General features: G+C 38.8%; 1 protein-coding gene across 1 annotated transcript in view; it reads left to right on the top strand.

The window, feature by feature from the left end:
• Positions 1-21,676, top strand: part of LOC133641130 (transmembrane protein 87A-like) — a 53,156-nt gene that overhangs the window by 4,725 nt on the left and 26,755 nt on the right. Inside the window, exons 2-9 of the mRNA XM_062035013.1 lie at positions 6,813-6,870; positions 12,557-12,654; positions 12,725-12,841; positions 15,064-15,111; positions 15,184-15,225; positions 15,302-15,407; positions 15,473-15,534; positions 17,695-17,978. Coding sequence (XP_061890997.1) covers positions 6,813-6,870; positions 12,557-12,654; positions 12,725-12,841; positions 15,064-15,111; positions 15,184-15,225; positions 15,302-15,407; positions 15,473-15,534; positions 17,695-17,978 — 815 coding nt within the window. The remainder of the gene's footprint in view (positions 1-6,812; positions 6,871-12,556; positions 12,655-12,724; positions 12,842-15,063; positions 15,112-15,183; positions 15,226-15,301; positions 15,408-15,472; positions 15,535-17,694; positions 17,979-21,676) is intronic.

The raw sequence follows: 21,676 nt of genomic DNA, 5'->3' as shown, positions 1-21,676 counted from the left end.
TATATGCAGATATATACAGTACATATGTATATATATATATATACAGTGTTGGCGCATAAAAAAATAATACAAAATAAAACAAATGTTTATGCATATGTAAATGTATTCAGTTATAAACTTTCATTCACTTTCTTCTTTCCTTCATGGATCTGAACTTTACCACTGCTGGTAGTTTTTTCTATGTTTTTATTGAATAAGTTGTAGGTGTATTTATTTCAGTATACAAGTGTCAAAAGTGTTTTGCTTGGGTCATGAAATGATGACAGTGGTGTGCCAGGGCATACATACATTATTTAAATCTCTAGAGCAGTGTTTTTCAACCACTGTGCTGCGGCACACAGGTGTGCCGTGAGATACAGTCTGGTGTGCCGTGGGAGATTATGTCATTTCACCTAATTGGGTTAAAAATTGGTACATTTTAAGTCTACTTTATACTTCTTTTTGTGCCCTTGGATCTTTTCCATCCTTATCCTTTCCATCCTTTGTAACTGAGCTACTGTGTGGAAAAATTTCCCTTGTGGATCATTAAAGTTTGTCTAAATCTAAAAATCTTTTTTGCAAACCAGTAATTATAATCCGCAAATAATGTGCCGTTGTTGAGTGTCGGTGCTGTCTCGAGCTCGGCAGACTAACCGTGTTATACTCTTCCATATCAGTAGGTGGCAGCAGGTAGCTAATTGCTCTGTAGATGTCGGGAACATAGTTTGTCGTGATCACAATATGCAACCGACAGCGGGAGGCAGTGTGCAGGTAAAAAGGTATCTTAACGCTTAAATCAAAAATAAACAAAAGGTGAATGCCCCTAAGAAAAGGCATTGAAGCTTAGGGAAGGCTATGCAGAACGAAACTAAAACTGAACTGGCTACAAAGTAAACAAAGACAGAATGCTGGACGACAGCAAAGACTTACTGCGTGTGGAGCAGAGACGTACATGACATGACAATCAACAATGTCCGCACAACTAAAACGGTCTTAATTGCGAAAACAAAGCCGGTGCGGGGAATAGCACTCAAAGGAAAGCATGAAGCTGCTACAGGGAAACACCAACAAAACAGGAAGGGCCACCAAAATAACAGCGCAAGGCAGGAACTTAAGCACTACACACTGGAAAACAACAACAAACTCAAAATAAGGCACGACAACCTGGTGGAGTTTCATTTTTTAACCTTGTCTGCTGGTGGTGTGCCTCCGTATTTTTTTATTTTTAAAAATGTGCCCTGGCTCAAAAAAGGTTGAAAAACACTGCTCTAGAGTCTACATCAACTGCACATCCATCCCTCAATTCTAAGTATTTAAAAGAAAAAAAATAATTCATTTTATTCATTTATTTCAGGCAATGACATAAACAAAAGTACAAAGTTGACAACACATAATAATATCAATTAATATAGTGCATAAGGTAATGTACAGTATGAAATATCACTCAATTCTAAGTTGTTGGGTTTTTTTTTTAGTGTTTTCTGCCCTTTTTGTCAAAGAAAACTGTTTTTTTATGGCAAACACACAAAATATGCAAAATCTTCCACAAAAACAATTTTTCTTAGTGTAATATTTGATGTGAAGTAATGGGAGCCTTGGATAGGTCAATAATTCATAATAACATTGATTTTGATTCAATATTATGTTTATGATAATAAACATAATAAAATAAAAAATAATATAAAATAATATAATAATAATGGATAATAATATAATATAAATATAATAATAATAATATAATAATAATAATATATATAATAATATAAATAATAATATAATAATATAAATATAAATAATATAAAATAATAATAATAAAAAATAATAAAAAAATAACATAATATTATGTTAAAAAAACAACTTTGTTTTATTAGTCAACATTGCAACTTTTTCTAAATGACATTTCACCTGTAAGCTTTTTTTATTCCACTTTTGTTATGTTTTTGTTTATTTGAATAGTATTTTCAGAATGTGCTGTGGGCCTTTAAAACATTAGCTGCAAATGGCCACACTTTTGACACCTAGATAATAAAAAATACAACATTTAAATTGATAAGTCTATGGATAAATAACAGAGTATTGATCGTAAGGCTCTGCTTCAGTAAACAATGACGGTGATGATGTCACTTGCTAACTTGTTAGCCACTTCTCAGCTAGCCTGTCTCCATCCTCAAACAATGTCGCTTCAGCGGGAGATAAAAGTGACGTTTCCATGGACTCACAACGACTAAAACAAGTCATTTACTGGAGCCACGGCACAGGATGAAGTTCAACATTAGTGTTTACCATCAATCTTTCTTTTGACAGCCCCTCACAGTGCAAACTCAGGCAGTATTTGTCGTTGACAAAACTTTCGGCGAATCAAAATTTACGACCAGTAAACGGGGACGGAAATTTGAGCCGGCAAATATAAACAAAACAGAAAACCGGCGGAAAACGATAATTGATCAAATAAAAACTAAAAACAAGCAAACCGGGCGGTGTGAAAAGGGTTAGGGTTAGGTCCTGAGGACGCGTGGACTTCCGTTATATTTCTGATTTCAATGCGTAAAAAGACGCAAAAAGTGCGTTAACGCCAACGCTAGAAAAGGCAAGTCAAACATATAAGATGGCGCCGGCTTCCAAAATAGACGTTTACCTTGTTTCTGCTCTTAAAGGGGACCATTTGAGACGCTTCCCTGGCGTGTGCAAAACATGTTTCGGATACGTTTTGTGTTTCCATTTTACGTCCATTTTGCACTTTAGTTACTTATTAGTTGGAGTCCGCCTGCCAGCCGGCTGTTTGTGGCGGCGTTCTCAGATTGCCATAGAAACCACACCCTCACCTTCTTCCTCAAAAGTATCTTTTAAAAAGTGCACACTGTTTAAATATGTATCTTAAAGTCGTCCAACAACCCAGAGAGATACAAGATGTAATTTTTTTTTCCCAGAGCCAGTGGAAATAGTAGATCCGCTGGTCATATCATTAGGTACACCTACACACTCGCTATTGGATCCGACCAGCTGCATAGAAAAAGCTGCTTTTGTCAGAATGTACATGGCTGCATGTCATTATGTGCATGCCAAGATGACGTCAAGTACCTTTTTGTTGTGTTTGCTCATTGCCTGAAGGTAGACTTCATGAACAAATAAGGACTTCCTGCTCAATGTTGGCTCACGCCTAAATGCATGTGATACTTTAACACCTCTGTAACAACATGCATCCGATCATAGTTTCCCAGTATCCATGTAGTGCTTTCTTGTAAGGTAGTATCCATGTAGTGCTTTCTTGTAAGGTAGTATCCATGTAGTGCTTTCTTGTAAGGTAGTATCCATGTAGTGCTTTCTTGTAAGGTAGTATCCATGTAGTGCTTTCTTGTAAGGTAGTATCCATGTAGGGCTTTCTTGTAAGGTAGTATCCATGTAGTGCTTTCTTGTAAGGTAGTATCCATGTAGTGCTTTCTTGTAAGGTAGTATCCATGTAGTGCTTTCTTGTAAGGTAGTATCCATGTAGTGCTTTCTTGTAAGGTAGTATCCATGTAGTGCTTTCTTGTAAGGTAGTATCCATGTAGGGCTTTCTTGTAAGGTAGTATCCATGTAGTGCTTTCTTGTAAGGTAGTATCCATGTAGTGCTTTCTTGTAAGGTAGTATCCATGTAGTGCTTTCTTGTAAGGTAGTATCCATGTAGTGCTTTCTTGTAAGGTAGTATCCATGTAGCGCTTTCTTGTAAGGTAGTATCCATGTAGTGCTTTCTTGTAAGGTAGTATCCATGTAGTGCTTTCTTGTAAGGTAGTATCCATGTAGTGCTTTCTTGTAAGGTAGTATCCATGTAGTGCTTTCTTGTAAGGTAGTATCCATGTAGCGCTTTCTTGTAAGGTAGTATCCATGTAGCGCTTTCTTGTAAGGTAGTATCCATGTAGCGCTTTCTTGTAAGGTAGTATCCATGTAGTGCTTTCTTGTAAGGTAGTATCCATGTAGTGCTTTCTTGTAAGGTAGTATCCATGTAGGGCTTTCTTGTAAGGTAGTATCCATGTAGTGCTTTCTTGTAAGGTAGTATCCATGTAGTGCTTTCTTGTAAGGTAGTATCCATGTAGTGCTTTCTTGTAAGGTAGTATCCATGTAGTGCTTTCTTGTAAGGTAGTATCCATGTAGTGCTTTCTTGTAAGGTAGTATCCATGTAGCGCTTTCTTGTAAGGTAGTATCCATGTAGCGCTTTCTTGTAAGGTAGTATCCATGTAGCGCTTTCTTGTAAGGTAGTATCCATGTAGCGCTTTCTTGTAAGGTAGTATCCATGTAGTGCTTTCTTGTAAGGTAGTATCCATGTAGTGCTTTCTTGTAAGGTAGTATCCATGTAGTGCTTTCTTGTAAGGTAGTATCCATGTAGCGCTTTCTTGTAAGGTAGTATCCATGTAGCGCTTTCTTGTAAGGTAGTATCCATGTAGCGCTTTCTTGTAAGGTAGTATCCATGTAGCGCTTTCTTGTAAGGTAGTATCCATGTAGCGCTTTCTTGTAAGGTAGTATCCATGTAGCGCTTTCTTGTAAGGTAGTATCCATGTAGTGCTTTCTTGTAAGGTAGTATCCATGTAGTGCTTTCTTGTAAGGTAGTATCCATGTAGGGCTTTCTTGTAAGGTAGTATCCATGTAGTGCTTTCTTGTAAGGTAGTATCCATGTAGTGCTTTCTTGTAAGGTAGTATCCATGTAGTGCTTTCTTGTAAGGTAGTATCCATGTAGTGCTTTCTTGTAAGGTAGTATCCATGTAGTGCTTTCTTGTAAGGTAGTATCCATGTAGTGCTTTCTTGTAAGGTAGTATCCATGTAGCGCTTTCTTGTAAGGTAGTATCCATGTAGCGCTTTCTTGTAAGGTAGTATCCATGTAGCGCTTTCTTGTAAGGTAGTATCCATGTAGCGCTTTCTTGTAAGGTAGTATCCATGTAGTGCTTTCTTGTAAGGTAGTATCCATGTAGTGCTTTCTTGTAAGGTAGTATCCATGTAGCGCTTTCTTGTAAGGTAGTATCCATGTAGCGCTTTCTTGTAAGGTAGTATCCATGTAGCGCTTTCTTGTAAGGTAGTATCCATGTAGCGCTTTCTTGTAAGGTAGTATCCATGTAGCGCTTTCTTGTAAGGTAGTATCCATGTAGCGCTTTCTTGTAAGGTAGTATCCATGTAGCGCTTTCTTGTAAGGTAGTATCCATGTAGTGCTTTCTTGTAAGGTAGTATCCATGTAGTGCTTTCTTGTAAGGTAGTATCCATGTAGGGCTTTCTTGTAAGGTAGTATCCATGTAGTGCTTTCTTGTAAGGTAGTATCCATGTAGTGCTTTCTTGTAAGGTAGTATCCATGTAGTGCTTTCTTGTAAGGTAGTATCCATGTAGTGCTTTCTTGTAAGGTAGTATCCATGTAGTGCTTTCTTGTAAGGTAGTATCCATGTAGCGCTTTCTTGTAAGGTAGTATCCATGTAGCGCTTTCTTGTAAGGTAGTATCCATGTAGCGCTTTCTTGTAAGGTAGTATCCATGTAGCGCTTTCTTGTAAGGTAGTATCCATGTAGCGCTTTCTTGTAAGGTAGTATCCATGTAGCGCTTTCTTGTAAGGTAGTATCCATGTAGTGCTTTCTTGTAAGGTAGTATCCATGTAGTGCTTTCTTGTAAGGTAGTATCCATGTAGCGCTTTCTTGTAAGGTAGTATCCATGTAGCGCTTTCTTGTAAGGTAGTATCCATGTAGCGCTTTCTTGTAAGGTAGTATCCATGTAGCGCTTTCTTGTAAGGTAGTATCCATGTAGTGCTTTCTTGTAAGGTAGTATCCATGTAGTGCTTTCTTGTAAGGTAGTATCCATGTAGTGCTTTCTTGTAAGGTAGTATCCATGTAGTGCTTTCTTGTAAGGTAGTATCCATGTAGTGCTTTCTTGTAAGGTAGTATCCATGTAGTGCTTTCTTGTAAGGTAGTATCCATGTGGCGCTTTCTTGTAAGGTAGTATCCATGTAGCGCTTTCTTGTAAGGTAGTATCCATGTAGCGCTTTCTTGTAAGGTAGTATCCATGTAGCGCTTTCTTGTAAGGTAGTATCCATGTAGCGCTTTCTTGTAAGGTAGTATCCATGTAGCGCTTTCTTGTAAGGTAGTATCCATGTAGCGCTTTCTTGTAAGGTAGTATCCATGTAGCGCTTTCTTGTAAGGTAGTATCCATGTAGTGCTTTCTTGTAAGGTAGTATCCATGTAGTGCTTTCTTGTAAGGTAGTATCCATGTAGTGCTTCGGGAAATGATGGCTCCATTAGACAGTGCAAACTTTCCCCCACCTTGCCTGTTTTTGTCACTTTTAAACCATCGCAAACTCTTTGATGGATTCTCGTTTTCTTTGGCCCCTTGCTCACAGCGTCCGTTGCTATGTAGAGTGGTGCTTTCCGTCATTTTCAGCAGACTGCTTTGCGAAATGATGAGCCTTCTTGTCACGGGAGATGCAACCAGGAATGGGGCCATAAGAATCCCTTCCCTACTGTATGATACCAAACATTTGTATGTTTTTCATTTGACACATACTTGTTGAATTATGGTCAGAAAACATCATTTCACTTTAATATCTACTTATTATAAATGAAGTGACAATGTGTTTAACGATTTAAGACACACACGTTTGAAAATGTATTCTTTGGAAAAGTGTTAGATTTTGTGACAACCAAGCTATTAGCATTAGCATATAGACATAAAAACATGCCATTCAAGTCAATATGATGTTAGCTGTCTTGAACCTTGTTTCTACGTTGACAGCTTCTCCCGTTTTCTTTGGGCCCCTTGCTCTTTTTCCCTCTCGTCTTTGAGCCATCTGTCTCAGCACAAGGAAAATAAGAAGGTGTTTTTGTATTTTCAGACCCAGCATGCTGTGTTCCGGAAGACACTATATGCCAACACTACCATCTTCATGAAGTGTGAGTACCTCCTCCTTTGCCAGCTCCTATACTGACATTGTTTTCGTTCCCTTTTCATCAATTCCCGGACAAAGTCCCTGCAGGTGTGACACGGTAATGTTACACACAGGAAAGATGCCAGGTGTGGCACAGCTTTGTCACACACACAAAAGCTCAGTAGGAACTCTGTGGTGTGCTTTTCTACCTGGCGGTGCCGAGATGATCAGGAGGACATTATTTGCCGCAGTGCTTTGGTCTTATATCAATTTTTTAAAAAAAAGAAATAGCCAGAGTATACTTTGGGGGTGCGCCAAAAAATTGGTCCGAATCGCAATTTTTTAAATTCCGATTCTAAATCAATTCATAATTTTCAAGAAACAATAAAATATACATGGTATGTATACATATGTATGTTTATATGTATTTGTGTATATATATATATATATATATATATATATATATATATATATATATATATATATATATATATATATATATATATATATATATATATATATATACCGTAATTTCCGGACTATAAGCCGCACCTGACTATAAGCCGCACCAGCTAAATTTAGGGGAACATACAGATTGCTCCATATATAAGCCGCACCCGACTATAAGCCGCAGGGTTTTGATGTGTAATTAGCGTAGTATATAGGGGTTCCTGCTACCACGGAGGGGATTGTCGGGACAGAGATGACTGTTTGGGAACGCAAAGCGTCCCATTTATTAACAATAAATCTTTCAATCATTCAATCAAACTTTCACATCTTTGACATGGCGAACAGCATTCGTGCAGAGTACAAATAATACAACGGTGCAAAGTAATACAAAGTGCTCACCTGTACGTTATCAAAATAACCAGCCTACCGGTATATGAAAAGTCAGTCTTTAATCATTGTGTCATCGTCTTCCTCCTGCGTACTAAAACCACCGAAATCCTCTTCGTCGGTGTCGGAGAAGAACAGGCCGTAAATAAGCCGCACCCTTGTATAAGCCGCAGGGACCACAACGAGGGGAAAAAGTAGCGGCTTATAGTCCGGAAATTACGGTATATATATATATATACAAATACATATACCTAGTTGAACCTAGTTGGAACCACTTTGATAGTAGGTAAACAACTTTAGAACCACTTTGACTGAACAACAACCTAGTTGGAACCACTTTAGAACCACTTTGACTCAAGTAGAACCTAGTTGGAACCACTTTGATAGTAGGTAAACAACTTTAGAACCACTTTGACTGAACAAGAACCTAGATGGAACCACTTTAGAACCACTTTGACTGAAGTAGAACCTAGTTGGAACCACTTTGATAGTAGGCAAACAACTTTAGAACCACTTTGACTGAACAAGAACCTAGTTGGAACCACTTTAGAACCACTTTGACTGAAGTAGTACCTAGTTGGAACCACTTTGATAGTAGGTAAACAACTTTAGAACCACTTTGACTGAAGTAGTACCTAGTTGGAACCACTTTGATAGTAGGTAAACAACTTTAGAACCACTTTGACTGAACAAGAACCTAGTTGGAACCACTTTAGAACCACTTTGACTGAAGTACAACCTAGTTGGAACCACTTTGATAGTAGGCAAACAACTTTAGAACCACTTTGACTGAACAAGAACCTAGTTGGAACCACTTTAGAACCACTTTGACTGAAGTAGTACCTAGTTGGAACCACTTTGATAGTAGGTAAACAACTTTAGAACCACTTTGACTAACAAGAACCTAGTTGGAACCACTTTAGAACCACTTTGACTGAAGTAGAACCTAGTTGGAACCACTTTGATAGTAGGCAAACAACTTTAGAACCACTTTGACTGAACAAGAACCTAGTTGGAACCACTTTAGAACCACTTTGACTGAAGTAGTACCTAGTTGGAACCACTTTGATAGTAGGTAAACAACTTTAGAACCACTTTGACTGAAGTAGTACCTAGTTGGAACCACTTTGATAGTAGGTAAACAACTTTAGAACCACTTTGACTGAACAAGAACCTAGTTGGAACCACTTTAGAACCACTTTGACTCAAGTAGAACCTAGTTGGAACCACTTTGATAGTAGGTAAACAACTTTAGAACCACTTTGACTGAACAAGAACCTAGTTGGAACCACTTTAGAACCACTTTGACTGAAGTAGAACCTAGTTGGAACCACTTTGATAGTAGGTAAACAACTTTAGAACCACTTTGACTGAACAAGAACCTAGTTGGAACCACTTTAGAACCACTTTGACTCAAGTAGAACCTAGTTGGAACCACTTTGATAGTAGGTAAACAACTTTAGAACCACTTTGACTGAACAAGAACCTAGTTGGAACCACTTTGGAACCACTTTGACTGAAGTAGAACCTAGTTGGAACCACTTTGATAGTAGGCAAACAACTTTAGAACCACTTTGACTGAACAAGAATCTAGTTGGAACCACTTTAGAACCACTTTGACTGAAGTAGTACCTAGTTGGAACCACTTTGATAGTAGGTAAACAACTTTAGAACCACTTTGACTAACAAGAACCTAGTTGGAACCACTTTAGAACCACTTTGACTGAAGTAGAACCTAGTTGGAACCACTTTGATAGTAGGCAAACAACTTTAGAACCACTTTGACTGAACAAGAACCTAGTTGGAACCACTTTAGAACCACTTTGACTGAAGTAGTACCTAGTTGGAACCACTTTGATAGTAGGTAAACAACTTTAGAACCACTTTGACTGAAGTAGTACCTAGTTGGAACCACTTTGATAGTAGGTAAACAACTTTAGAACCACTTTGACTGAACAAGAACCTAGTTGGAACCACTTTAGAACCACTTTGACTCAAGTAGAACCTAGTTGGAACCACTTTGATAGTAGGTAAACAACTTTAGAACCACTTTGACTGAACAAGAACCTAGTTGGAACCACTTTGGAACCACTTTGACTGAAGTAGAACCTAGTTGGAACCACTTTGATAGTAGGCAAACAACTTTAGAACCACTTTGACTGAACAAGAATCTAGTTGGAACCACTTTAGAACCACTTTGACTGAAGTAGTACCTAGTTGGAACCACTTTGATAGTAGGCAAACAACTTTAGAACCACTTTGACTGAACAAGAACCTAGTTGGAACCACTTTAGAACTACTTTGACTGAAGTAGTACCTAGTTGGAACCACTTTGATAGTAGGCAAACAACTTTAGAACCACTTTGACTGAACAAGAACCTAGTTGGAACCACTTTGACTGAAGTAGAACCTAGTTGGAACCACTTTGATAGTAGGCAAACAACTTTAGAACCACTTTGACTGAACAAGAACCTAGTTGGAACCACTTTAGAACCACTTTGACTAAAGTAGAACCTAGTTGGAACCACTTTGATAGTAGGCAAACAACTTTAGAACCACTTTGACTGAACAAGAACCTAGTTGGAACCACTTTAGAACTACTTTGACTGAAGTAGTACCTAGTTGGAACCACTTTGATAGTAGGTAAACAACTTTAGAACCACTTAGACTGAAGTAGTACCTAGTTGGAACCACTTTGATAGTAGGTAAACAACTTCAGAACCACTTTGACTGAACAAGAACCTAGTTGGAACCACTTTAGAACCCCTTTGACTGAAGTAGAACCTAGTTGGAACCACTTTGATAGTAGGCAAACAACTTTAGAACCACTTTGACTGAACAAGAACCTAGTTGGAACCACTTTAGAACCACTTTGACTGAAGTAGTACCTAGTTGGAACCACTTTGATAGTAGGTAAACAACTTTAGAACCACTTTGACTGAAGTAGTACCTAGTTGGAACCACTTTGATAGTAGGTAAACAACTTTAGAACCACTTTGACTGAACAAGAACCTAGTTGGAACCACTTTAGAACCACTTTGACTGAAGTAGAACCTAGTTGGAACCACTTTGATAGTAGGCAAACAACTTTAGAACCACTTTGACTGAACAAGAACCTAGTTGGAACCACTTTAGAACCACTTTGACTGAAGTAGAACCTAGTTGGAACCACTTTGATAGTAGGCAAACAACTTTAGAACCACTTTGACTGAACAAGAACCTAGTTGGAACCACTTTAGAACCACTTTGACTGAAGTAGTACCTAGTTGGAACCACTTTGATAGTAGGTAAACAACTTTAGAACCACTTTGACTGAAGTAGTACCTAGTTGGAACCACTTTGATAGTAGGTAAACAACTTTAGAACCACTTTGACTGAACAAGAACCTAGTTGGAACCACTTTAGAACCACTTTGACTCAAGTAGAACCTAGTTGGAACCACTTTGATAGTAGGTAAACAACTTTAGAACCACTTTGACTGAACAAGAACCTAGTTGGAACCACTTTAGAACCACTTTGACTCAAGTAGAACCTAGTTGGAACCACTTTGATAGTAGGTAAACAACTTTAGAACCACTTTGACTGAACAAGAACCTAGTTGGAACCACTTTAGAACCACTTTGACTGAAGTAGAACCTAGTTGGAACCACTTTGATAGTAGGTAAACAACTTTAGAACCACTTTGACTGAACAAGAACCTAGATGGAACCACTTTAGAACCACTTTGACTGAAGTAGAACCTAGTTGGAACCACTTTGATAGTAGGCAAACAACTTTAGAACCACTTTGACTGAACAAGAACCTAGTTGGAACCACTTTAGAACCACTTTGACTCAAGTAGAACCTAGTTGGAACCACTTTGATAGTAGGTAAACAACTCTAGAACCACTTTGACTGAACAAGAACCTAGTTGGAACCACTTTAGAACCACTTTGACTGAAGTAGAACCTAGTTGGAACCACTTTGATAGTAGGTAAACAACTTTAGAACCACTTTGACTGAAGTAGTACCTAGTTGGAACCACTTTGATAGTAGGTAAACAACTTTAGAACCACTTTGACTGAACAAGAACCTAGTTGGAACCACTTTAGAACCACTTTGACTGAAGTAGAACCTAGTTGGAACCACTTTGATAGTAGGTAAACAACTTTAGAACCACTTTGACTGAAGAAGAACCTAGTTGGAACCACTTTAGAACCACTTTGACTCAAGTAGAACCTAGTTGGAACCACTTTGATAGTAGGTAAACAACTTTAGAACCACTTTGACTGAAGAAGAACCTAGTTGGAACCACTTTAGAACCACTTTGACTGTAGTAGTACCTAGTTGGAACCACTTTGATAGTAGGTAAACAACTTTAGAACCACTTTGACTAAAGTAGAACCTAGTTGGAACCACTTTGATAGTAGGTAAACAACTTTAGAACCACTTTGACTGAAGAAGAACCTAGTTGGAACCACTTTAGAACCACTTTGACTGAAGTAGAACCTAGTTGGAACCACTTTGATAGTAGGTAAACAACTTTAGAACCACTTTGACTGAAGAAGAACCTAGTTGGAACCACTTTAGAACCACTTTGACTGAAGTAGAACCTAGTTGGAACCACTTTGATAGTAGGTAAACAACTTTAGAACCACTTTGACTGAAGAAGAACCTAGTTGGAACCACTTTAGAACAGTTGTCTGCACGTGCAATCCTGAGTCTGGTGTGGGGAACTCATGTAGTAGTTACACTTGACAATATGTATGTGTGTGTATATATTATAGTACTAAGTTCAAAGTACGTGCCACTAATTGGTGTGGCAGGGACGTAACACATGACACAAATTAGCGAAACGCTTTGACAGTAATTAGTAGGTTTGATCCCGCCCGCAGTCCAGGGCGACGTGGGCTCATGCGACCGAACTGCGGCCTTCAACATCAGCTGGTACCTGCGCTCGTCTATCTGCTACAACGAGGTCTTCAACACGCCGGTGAGTACCGCCCGCACACCTGTTGACTTACCAGCTGGCTGTCATGGGTGCGTCCGTGTCCACGCTGCAGGACAACAAGGCCATCAACATGTTCGCCATGGAGCACATGCTGAAAGAAGGCTGGAGTGGCTTCTACAGTCAGGGCTACGTCTACTTCGACAACTGCTCGGCTCTCTTCTCGCCAAAGGTGGGCAATTTGTCCTACATTTCATCAGAATTGTACATTTTTTTACTGAAAGACACCTAGAATGTACATGAAAATAAATAATGTGGGATTTACAATATTGACTATGAAGGATAAAACATTGAATATTGACAACATATGAACGTCACACATATTTTACAATCAAGCGAAACGCAACAAAACTGCAACAAACAGCAAAATATGCACGCAAAGGGTAAAAAAACCCCACCTACAATCTGATATAGTAATCTTTAGAACTTTGTTGTAAAAATCTCTGTCCCTGACACCCACATTTTAGGCTGTGGAAACACTCCCCACCCACACTGCTTGGTGCCTCTTCTGAGCTGACTTACATTACCATAGTAACTCATTAGATGATCATAGTAACTAATTAGATGATCATAGTAACTAATTAGATGATCATAGTAACTAATTAGATGACCATAGTAACTAATTAGATGACCATAGTAACTAATTAGATGATCATAGTAACTAATTAGATGACCATAGTAACTCATTAGATGACCATAGTAACTAATTAGATGACCATAGTAACTAATTGGATGACCATAGTAACTAATTAGATGACCATAGTAACTAATTGGATGACCATAGTAACTCATTAGATGACCATAGTAACTCATTAGATGACCGTAGTAACTAATTGGATGACCATCGTAACTAATTAGATGACCATAGTAACTAATTGGATGACCATAGTAACTAATTGGATGACCATCGTAACTAATTAGATGACCATAGTAACTAATTGTATGACCATAGTAACTAATTGGATGACCATAGTAACTAATTGGATGACCATAGTAACTAATTAGATGACCATAGTAACTAATTGGATGACCATAATAACTAATTAGATGACCATAGTAACTAATTAGATGAGCATAGTAACTAATTAGATGACCATAGTAACTAATTAGATGACCATAGTAACTAATTGGATGACCATAGTAACTAATTAGATGACCATAGTAACTAAGTTGAGTTAGGGTTGCGTGTATTTTCAATGTACGTTCAGGGTTAAGAAGGGGTTAAAAACAAAACAAACAGCAGCATTGGTGAGGGAGGGGCAGAGAGAGAGAGAGAGAGTTATGATAAACGTGCATGGGTCGCCAGGCTCTGCTTTTTATCCATAGATTTATCACATTTAATTTGTTATTATCTATAGCAGGGGTGTGAAAAGTGTGCCCCGGAGGCCATTTGCAGCTAATGTTTTAAAGGCCCACGGCACATTCTAACAATACTATTCAAATAAACAAAAACATAACAAAAGCGAAATAAAAAAAGCTGAAAGGTTAAATGTAATTTAGAAAAAGTTGCAATTAGAGATGTCCGATAATATCGGTCTGCCGATATTATCGGCCGATAAATGCGTTAAAATGTAATATCGGAAATTATCGGTATCGGTTTTTTTATTATCAGTATCGTTTTTGGTATCAACCGATACCGATATCAACCGATATATGCAGTCGTGGAATTAACACATTATTATGCCTAATTTGGACAACCAGGTATGGTGAAGATAAGGTACTTTTTAAAAAAATTAGTAAAATAAGATAAATAAATTAAAAACATTTTCTTGAATAAAAAAGAAAGTACAACAATATAAAAATAGTTACATAGAAACTAGTAATTAATGACAATTAGTAAAATGAAGTGTTAAAGGTTAGTACTATTAGTGGAGCAGCAGCACGCACAATCATGTGTGCTTACGGACTGTATCCCTTGCAGACTGTATTGATATATATTGATATATAATGTAGGAAGCAGAATATTAATAACAGAAAGAAACAACACTTTTGTGTGAATGAGTGTAAATGGGGGAGGGAGGTTTTTTGGCTTGGTGCACTAATTGTAAGTGTATCTTGTGTTTTTTATGTGGATTTAATAAAAAAATTAAAAAACCGATACCGATAATAAAAAAAACGATACCGATAATTTCCGACATCTCTAGTTCTTACCCCTGCAGCTTCAGCTATAGTCTGATTCATCTGATCCAAAAAATTACTCACATTTTTTTCCAGATGTTTTAATGATTTAGTTTCAGAATGTATTTGTTATATTAATGAGCAGTTTTTGTAAAATTCTCTTTTTTTTTATTAAAGAAGTACAAATAGTTCTACTTCTAAAACAATATATTTTTAAAATAATACGGTTTATTATTATTATTATTTTTATTGATCGTCTCTTTCCCCTTCTCCAAGGTGTACTATGCAGACTTCAATCCCTACCAGCCCCTGTCTAGTCCCAAGGTGAGTCCCATCAAGTCCTGAACAACAACACTGGTGTGGACTCACCTTCTTATTTTGCTCTGCTGGCTTTAGAGTGACCCTTCCAACCAGAGCCTCACTTGGCCCGACAAGCCGGTAAGAAGGACTCCTGCACCAAATAACAAACACTCGTGGTGTCCGCACTCATGTCATGGCGACGTGGCGCTTGCAGGACATCGGCGCCGTGGCCAAGGCGTGGGAGGACAGCCCTTACCTGTTCATCGTGAAGGTGCAGCCGCTCTTCCGCGGCCTGGAGGAGGAAGACTTTACTTTCACCAGTGAGGAGGAGAACCTTGTTGTTGACTGTGTAACACCATGACAACACTTTGCTTTCCCTGCACAGTGAAAGTGGAGATGAAGGGACCCCATGACTATTCATCCCCGGCAGACTGGCCCCAGATGATGGTACATATGAGCAGTACTCTACATTGTCCACCACTGGCATTCACTTCTAATGTACACAAGCGGTGAAGCTGTCACCTTGTGGAAATGGTAAATAAAAGCAGAATACATACATCCATTTTCTACCGCTTGTCCCGTTCGGGGTCGAGGGGGAGCTGGAGCCTATCTCAGCTGCATTCGGGCGGACCTTTTCAACTTATATTCAATTGAATAGACTGCAAAGACAAGATAGTTCATGTTCACACTGAGATACTTTGGTATTTTATGCAAATAATCATGAAGTTAGAATGTAATGGCAGCAACACATGTCAAAAAAGGCATTGTTACCAGTGTGTTACATGGCCTTTCCTTTTAACAACACTCCGTAAAGGTTTGGGAACTGAGGAGACACATTTTGGAAGTGGAATTCTTTCCCATTCTTGCTTGATGTACAGCTTAAGTTGTTCAACAGTCTCCCTTCTCATATTTTAGCCTGCACACATTTGCAATGTCTGGACTACAGGCAGGCCAGTCTAGTACCCACACTCTTTTACTATGAAGCCACGCTGTTGTAACACCTGGCTTGGCATTGTCTTGCTGAAATAAGCAGGGGCGTCCATGATAACAACATATGTTGCTCCAAAAGCTGTATGTACCTTTCAGCATTAATGGTGCCTTCACAGATGTGTAAGTTACCCATGTCTTGGCCACTAATACACCCCCATACCATCACACACTAATACACCCCCATACCATCACACACTAATACACCCCCATACCATCACACACTAATACACCCCCATACCATCACACACGAATACACCCCCATACCATCACACACGAATACACCCCCATACCATCACACACTAATACACCCCCATACCATCACACACTAATCACTAATACACCCCCATACCATCACACACTAATACACCCCCATACCATCACACACTAATACACCCCCATACCATCACACACTAATACACCCCCATACCATCACACACTAATACACCCCCATACCATCACACACTAATACACCTTCGTACCATCACACACTAATACACCCCCGTACCATCACACACTAATACACCCCCATACCATCACACACTAATACACCCCCATACCATCACACACTAATCACTAATACACCCCCATACCATCACACACTAATACACCCCCATACCATCACACACTAATACACCCCCATACCATCACACACTAATACACCCCCATACCATCACACACTAATACACCCCCATACCATCACACACTAATACACCCCCATACCATCACACATGCTGCCTTTTACACTTTCACCCTAGAACAATCCGGATGCTTCTTTTCCTCTTTGTTCCACGACATCCAGTTTCCAAAAACAATTACAAATGTGGACTCGTCAGACCACGGAACATTTTTCCACTTTGCATCAGTCCATCTTAGATGAGCTCGGGCCGAGCGTTTCCGGGTGTTGTTGATAAATGGCTTTGCATAGTAGAGTTTTAACTTGCACTTACAGATGTAGCGACCGACTGTAGTTACTGACAGTGGTTTTCTGAAGTGTTCCTGAGCCCATGTGGTGATATCCCTTACACACTGATGTGGCTTTTTGATGCAGTACCGCCTGAGGGATCCAAGGTGTGTAATATCATGGCTTACCTGCAGTGATTTCTCCACATTCTCTCAACCTTTTGATGATATTACGGAGCGTAGATGGTGAGATCCCTAAATTCCTTGTTGAGAAATGTTGTTGTTCAACAATTTGCTCAGGCATTTGTTGACAAAGTGGTGACCCTCGCCCCCGTCCTTGTTTGTGAACGACTGGAAGCTGCCTTTTATACCCAATCATGGCACCCACCTGTTCCCAATTAGCCTGTTCACCTGTGGGATGTTCCAAATAAGTCTATAATGAGCATTCCTCAACTTTCTCACTCTTTTTTGCCACTTGTGCCAGCTTTTTTGAAACATGTTGCAGGCATCAAATTCCAAATGAGCTAATATTTGCCAAAAAATAAGAAAGTTTGTCAGTGTGAACATGAAATATCTTGTCTTTGCAGTCTATTCAATTGAATATAAGTTGAAAAGGATTTGTTGTATTCTCTTTTTATTTACCATTTATACAACATGACAACTTGACTACTTGTGTAGTTTGTGTAATGACATGTCAATTCTCGTGATGTCTGGCAGTTCTTCATGGTCATGTGCATCGTCTACGTCTTTTTCGGGACCCTCTGGCTCTTCTGGTGCGCCTGCTACTGGAGGGACCTGCTGCGCATCCAGTTCTGGATCAGCGGCGTCATCATCCTGGGCATGCTGGAGAAAGCCGTCTTCTACTCGGAGTACCAGAGCATCCGCTACCGAGGCGACTATGTGGAAGGAGCGGTGATATTTGCCGAGCTGCTGTCTGCGCTGAAAAGATCCCTGGCCCGCATCCTGGTCCTCATTGTCAGCCTCGGTTATGGCATCGTCAAGTGAGTTCTTCAAATGAAAGTCATTTTGGACATGGTAACATGTTGCAATAAGGTCAAACCACCCTCATTTGAATTGCTAACTTACTTTTTTTTGTCTTTTACATCACCATTTATTGGCATATTTGCCAGGACCATAGAGCGCAAGTAGCACCCACTACATTTTAGAAGAAAAGTGTGCCATATATTAGCAACACCGGACTATAAGCCGCAGATAGATACGTTGTGAAATGAGTTATTTACACAGAAATATTTTGTGTTTATTGACATACCTTTTATTGTTTCCAAACGGTGTCTGTGACGCGGCAGTAAAACGGCTGATCGAACACAATGGAAGTTGTCATAGTTGACGTTTTGGAGAATTTACTGGGGAATTTGTGAAACTGAAACAACACAAAAATAATTTCATTGTAGTAATGATACTTAATAATACTTACACTTGTGGACGTGTTAGCATATTGGCTAATGCTACCGACGCTAGCTTCATTACATTGCGGTGGCACGTACTGATATGCATGAAAACACTCCTACAGGCATAAATCATGGGACTGTTTGATAACTATGAATTGTTTGAGTTAAATTGTGAAACTTACAGACGTTGCTGGGAGCGATGAATGTAAAATCCTTTCGAGCAGAAACGCTACGGACGGGGGTTTTTTTCCTCGGTTCAAAGCAAAACAGGAAGTGCACAAATAACACACCATTTCAGTCCTATGCTTGGGTTTAATGAAAACTATGGAACAAAACATTATAGCAATTAGCGGGGGGGGAAATTTTCATAAATTAGCCCCACTGTTTTATAATCTGCAGGGTTCAAAGCGTAGGAAAAAATATTAAACACATTTAATCAAATCAAATGAACTTTATTTATACATTTAAGTAGGGATGTCCGATAATATCGGCCTGCCGATATTATCGGCCGATAAATGCGTTAAAATGTAATATCGGAAATTATCGGTATCGTTTTTTTATTATCTGTATCGTTTTTTGGGGGGGTTTTTTTGTTTTTTTTTATTAAATCAACATAAAAAACACAAGATACACTTACAATTAGTGCACCAACCCAAAAAACCTCCCTCCCCCCATTTCTTTCTGTTATCAATATTCTGGTTCCTACATTATATATCAATATATATCAATACAGTCTGCAAGGGATACAGTCCGTAAGCACACATGATTGTGCGTGCTGCTGGTCAACTAATAGTACTAACCTTTAACACTTAATTTTACTCATTTTCATGAATTACTAGTTTCTATGTAACTGTTTTTATATTGTTTTACTTTCTTTTTTATTCATGAAAATGTTTTTAATTTAGTTATCTTATTTTATTATTTTTTTTAAAAAGTACCTTATCTTCACCATACCTGGTTGTCCACATTAGGCATAATAATGTGTTAATTCCACGACTGTATATATCGGTTGATATCGGTATCGGTTGTTATCGGTATCGGTAATTAAAGAGTTAGGGAATATCGGATATCGGCAAAAAGCCATTATCGGACATCCCTACATTTAAGTAATATATTGCATGAATGGATACATAATGTGTTAATAATAATAATAGATTTTATTTGTAAAAAGCACTTTACATTGAGTAAACAACCTCAAAGTGCTACAGTGTATTAAAAAAATAAATAAAAATAAAAACTAGAACAGCCAAATAGCTAAAACTAGTATGCATATATCTAAAAAATAAAAAAAAGGCATTTTTAAAAAGAAGGGTTTTTAAGCCTTTTTTAAAAGCATCCACAGTCTGTGGTGCCCTCAGGTGGTCAGGGAGAGCGTTCCACAGACTGGGAGCGGCGGAGCATTGTTCGTAGCTTTGTCCTCGGAGGTTGGAGGAGGTTAGCCTGTCCGGAGCGGAGGTGTCGTGTGGAGGATTTGGGGGTGAGTAGTTCTTTGAGGTAGAGGGGGGCATCTCCATGGAGGCACTGGTGGGTTAGTAGGGAGACTTTGAATTCAATCCTGAGTGGAACAGGAAGCCAGTGAAGGGATTTGAGAGTTGGTGTGATGTGGTCGTATTTCCGCAGTCTCGTCAGGATCCTAGCAGCACTATGTTATATTATGTATGCACTACGGACCATAATTAGTTTTAAAAAAAAATCTCAAATATTGTCAGCATAAGCGCCACAGCGTGTCACGCACCTGATTCACCCTGGGACGGAGTTGGCGTTTGGCAAAAGTAAGGAAACAAAAAATGTTCAAAAGAAAATACATTTTTTTAAAAAAATGAATGCATTTCTTGTGAAAACTACTCTTATTTTGACATTAATATCCAGTTATTTTTACAGTGACTACATGAACTGTTCACATATTGGGCAAACTTACCGTATTTTCCGGACCATAGGGTGCACCAGATTATAAGGCGCACTGCAGATGAATGGTCTATTTTTGATCTTTTTTTTATACAAAAGGCGCACCAGATTATAAGGCGCATTAAAGGAGTCATATTATTATGATTATTTTCTAAATGTGAAAGACTTCCTTGTGGTCAACACCAGTGTTTTTCAACCTTTTTTGAGCCAAGGCACATTTTTTGCTGTGAAAAAATCCGGAGGCACACCACGAGCAGAAATCATTAAAAAAAAAAAAACTCAGTTGACAGTAAAAAGACGTTGTCGCAATTGTTGGATATGACTTTAAAGCATAACCAAACATGCATCAATTTAGTTATTGTCTCAAAGTAGGTGTACTGTCACCACCTATCACATCACGCCATGACTTATTTGGAGTTTTTTGCTGTTTTCCTGAGTGTAGTGTTTTACTTCTTGTCTTGCGCTCCTATTTTGGTGGCTTTTTCTCTTTTTTTGGTATTTTCCTGTAGCAGTTTCATGTCTTCCTTTGAGCGATATTTCCCGCATCTACTTAGTTTTAGCAATCGAAAATATTTCAGTTGTTTTTATCCTTCTTTGTGGGGACATTGTTGATTGTCATGCCATGTTCGGATGTACTTTGTGGACACCGTCTTTGCTCCACAGTAAGTCTTTGCTGTCGTCCAGCATTCTGTTTTTGTTTACTTTGTAGCCAGTTCAGTTTTAGTTTGGTTCTGCATAGCCTTCCCTAAGCTTCAATGCCTTTTCTTAGGGACACTCACCTTTTGTTTATTTTTGGTTTAAGCATTAGACACATTTTTTACCTGCACCCCGCTGTTTCCCACATCTACAAAGTAATTAGCTACCGGCTGCCACCTACTGATATGGAAGAGTATTACACGGTTACTCTGCCGAGCTCTAGACAGCCCTGACACTCAACAACAACACATCATTTGCAGACAATAATTACTGGTTTGCAAAAAATATTTATAACCCAAATAGGTGAAATTAGATAATCTTCCACGGCACACCAGGCTGTATCTCACGGCACACAAGTGTGCCGCGGCACAGTGGTTGAAAAACACTGGTCTACATACCATGTAATGGTGGTTCTTTGCTCAAAATGTTGCATAGATGATGTTTTACACATCATCTTCAACTCACTTTCTGACAGTCTCTTCAGGATGCACCGTTTTGTGGGCGGGTCTTATTTACGTGCCTCCACTTGGACAGCGTCTTCGCTCCGGAAACAACGACAAGGTCATATAGGTGTCCCGTGAAAAACCGTCCGACCGGAACTCTCTAATAACTAAAGTTCCTTGGGTGAATAATGTAAAGTCACTACACCGGTATGTTTTAGTGCTTTCAGGGTGAGTTTACTGACAGAT

The sequence above is a fragment of the Entelurus aequoreus genome, linkage group LG23 (assembly GCF_033978785.1).
Source record: "Entelurus aequoreus isolate RoL-2023_Sb linkage group LG23, RoL_Eaeq_v1.1, whole genome shotgun sequence".
NCBI classification, from domain to species: Eukaryota; Metazoa; Chordata; class Actinopteri; order Syngnathiformes; family Syngnathidae; genus Entelurus; species Entelurus aequoreus.
The sequence above is the reverse complement of the archived record's forward strand: the minus strand, read 5'-3'. Positions and strand labels throughout refer to the sequence as shown.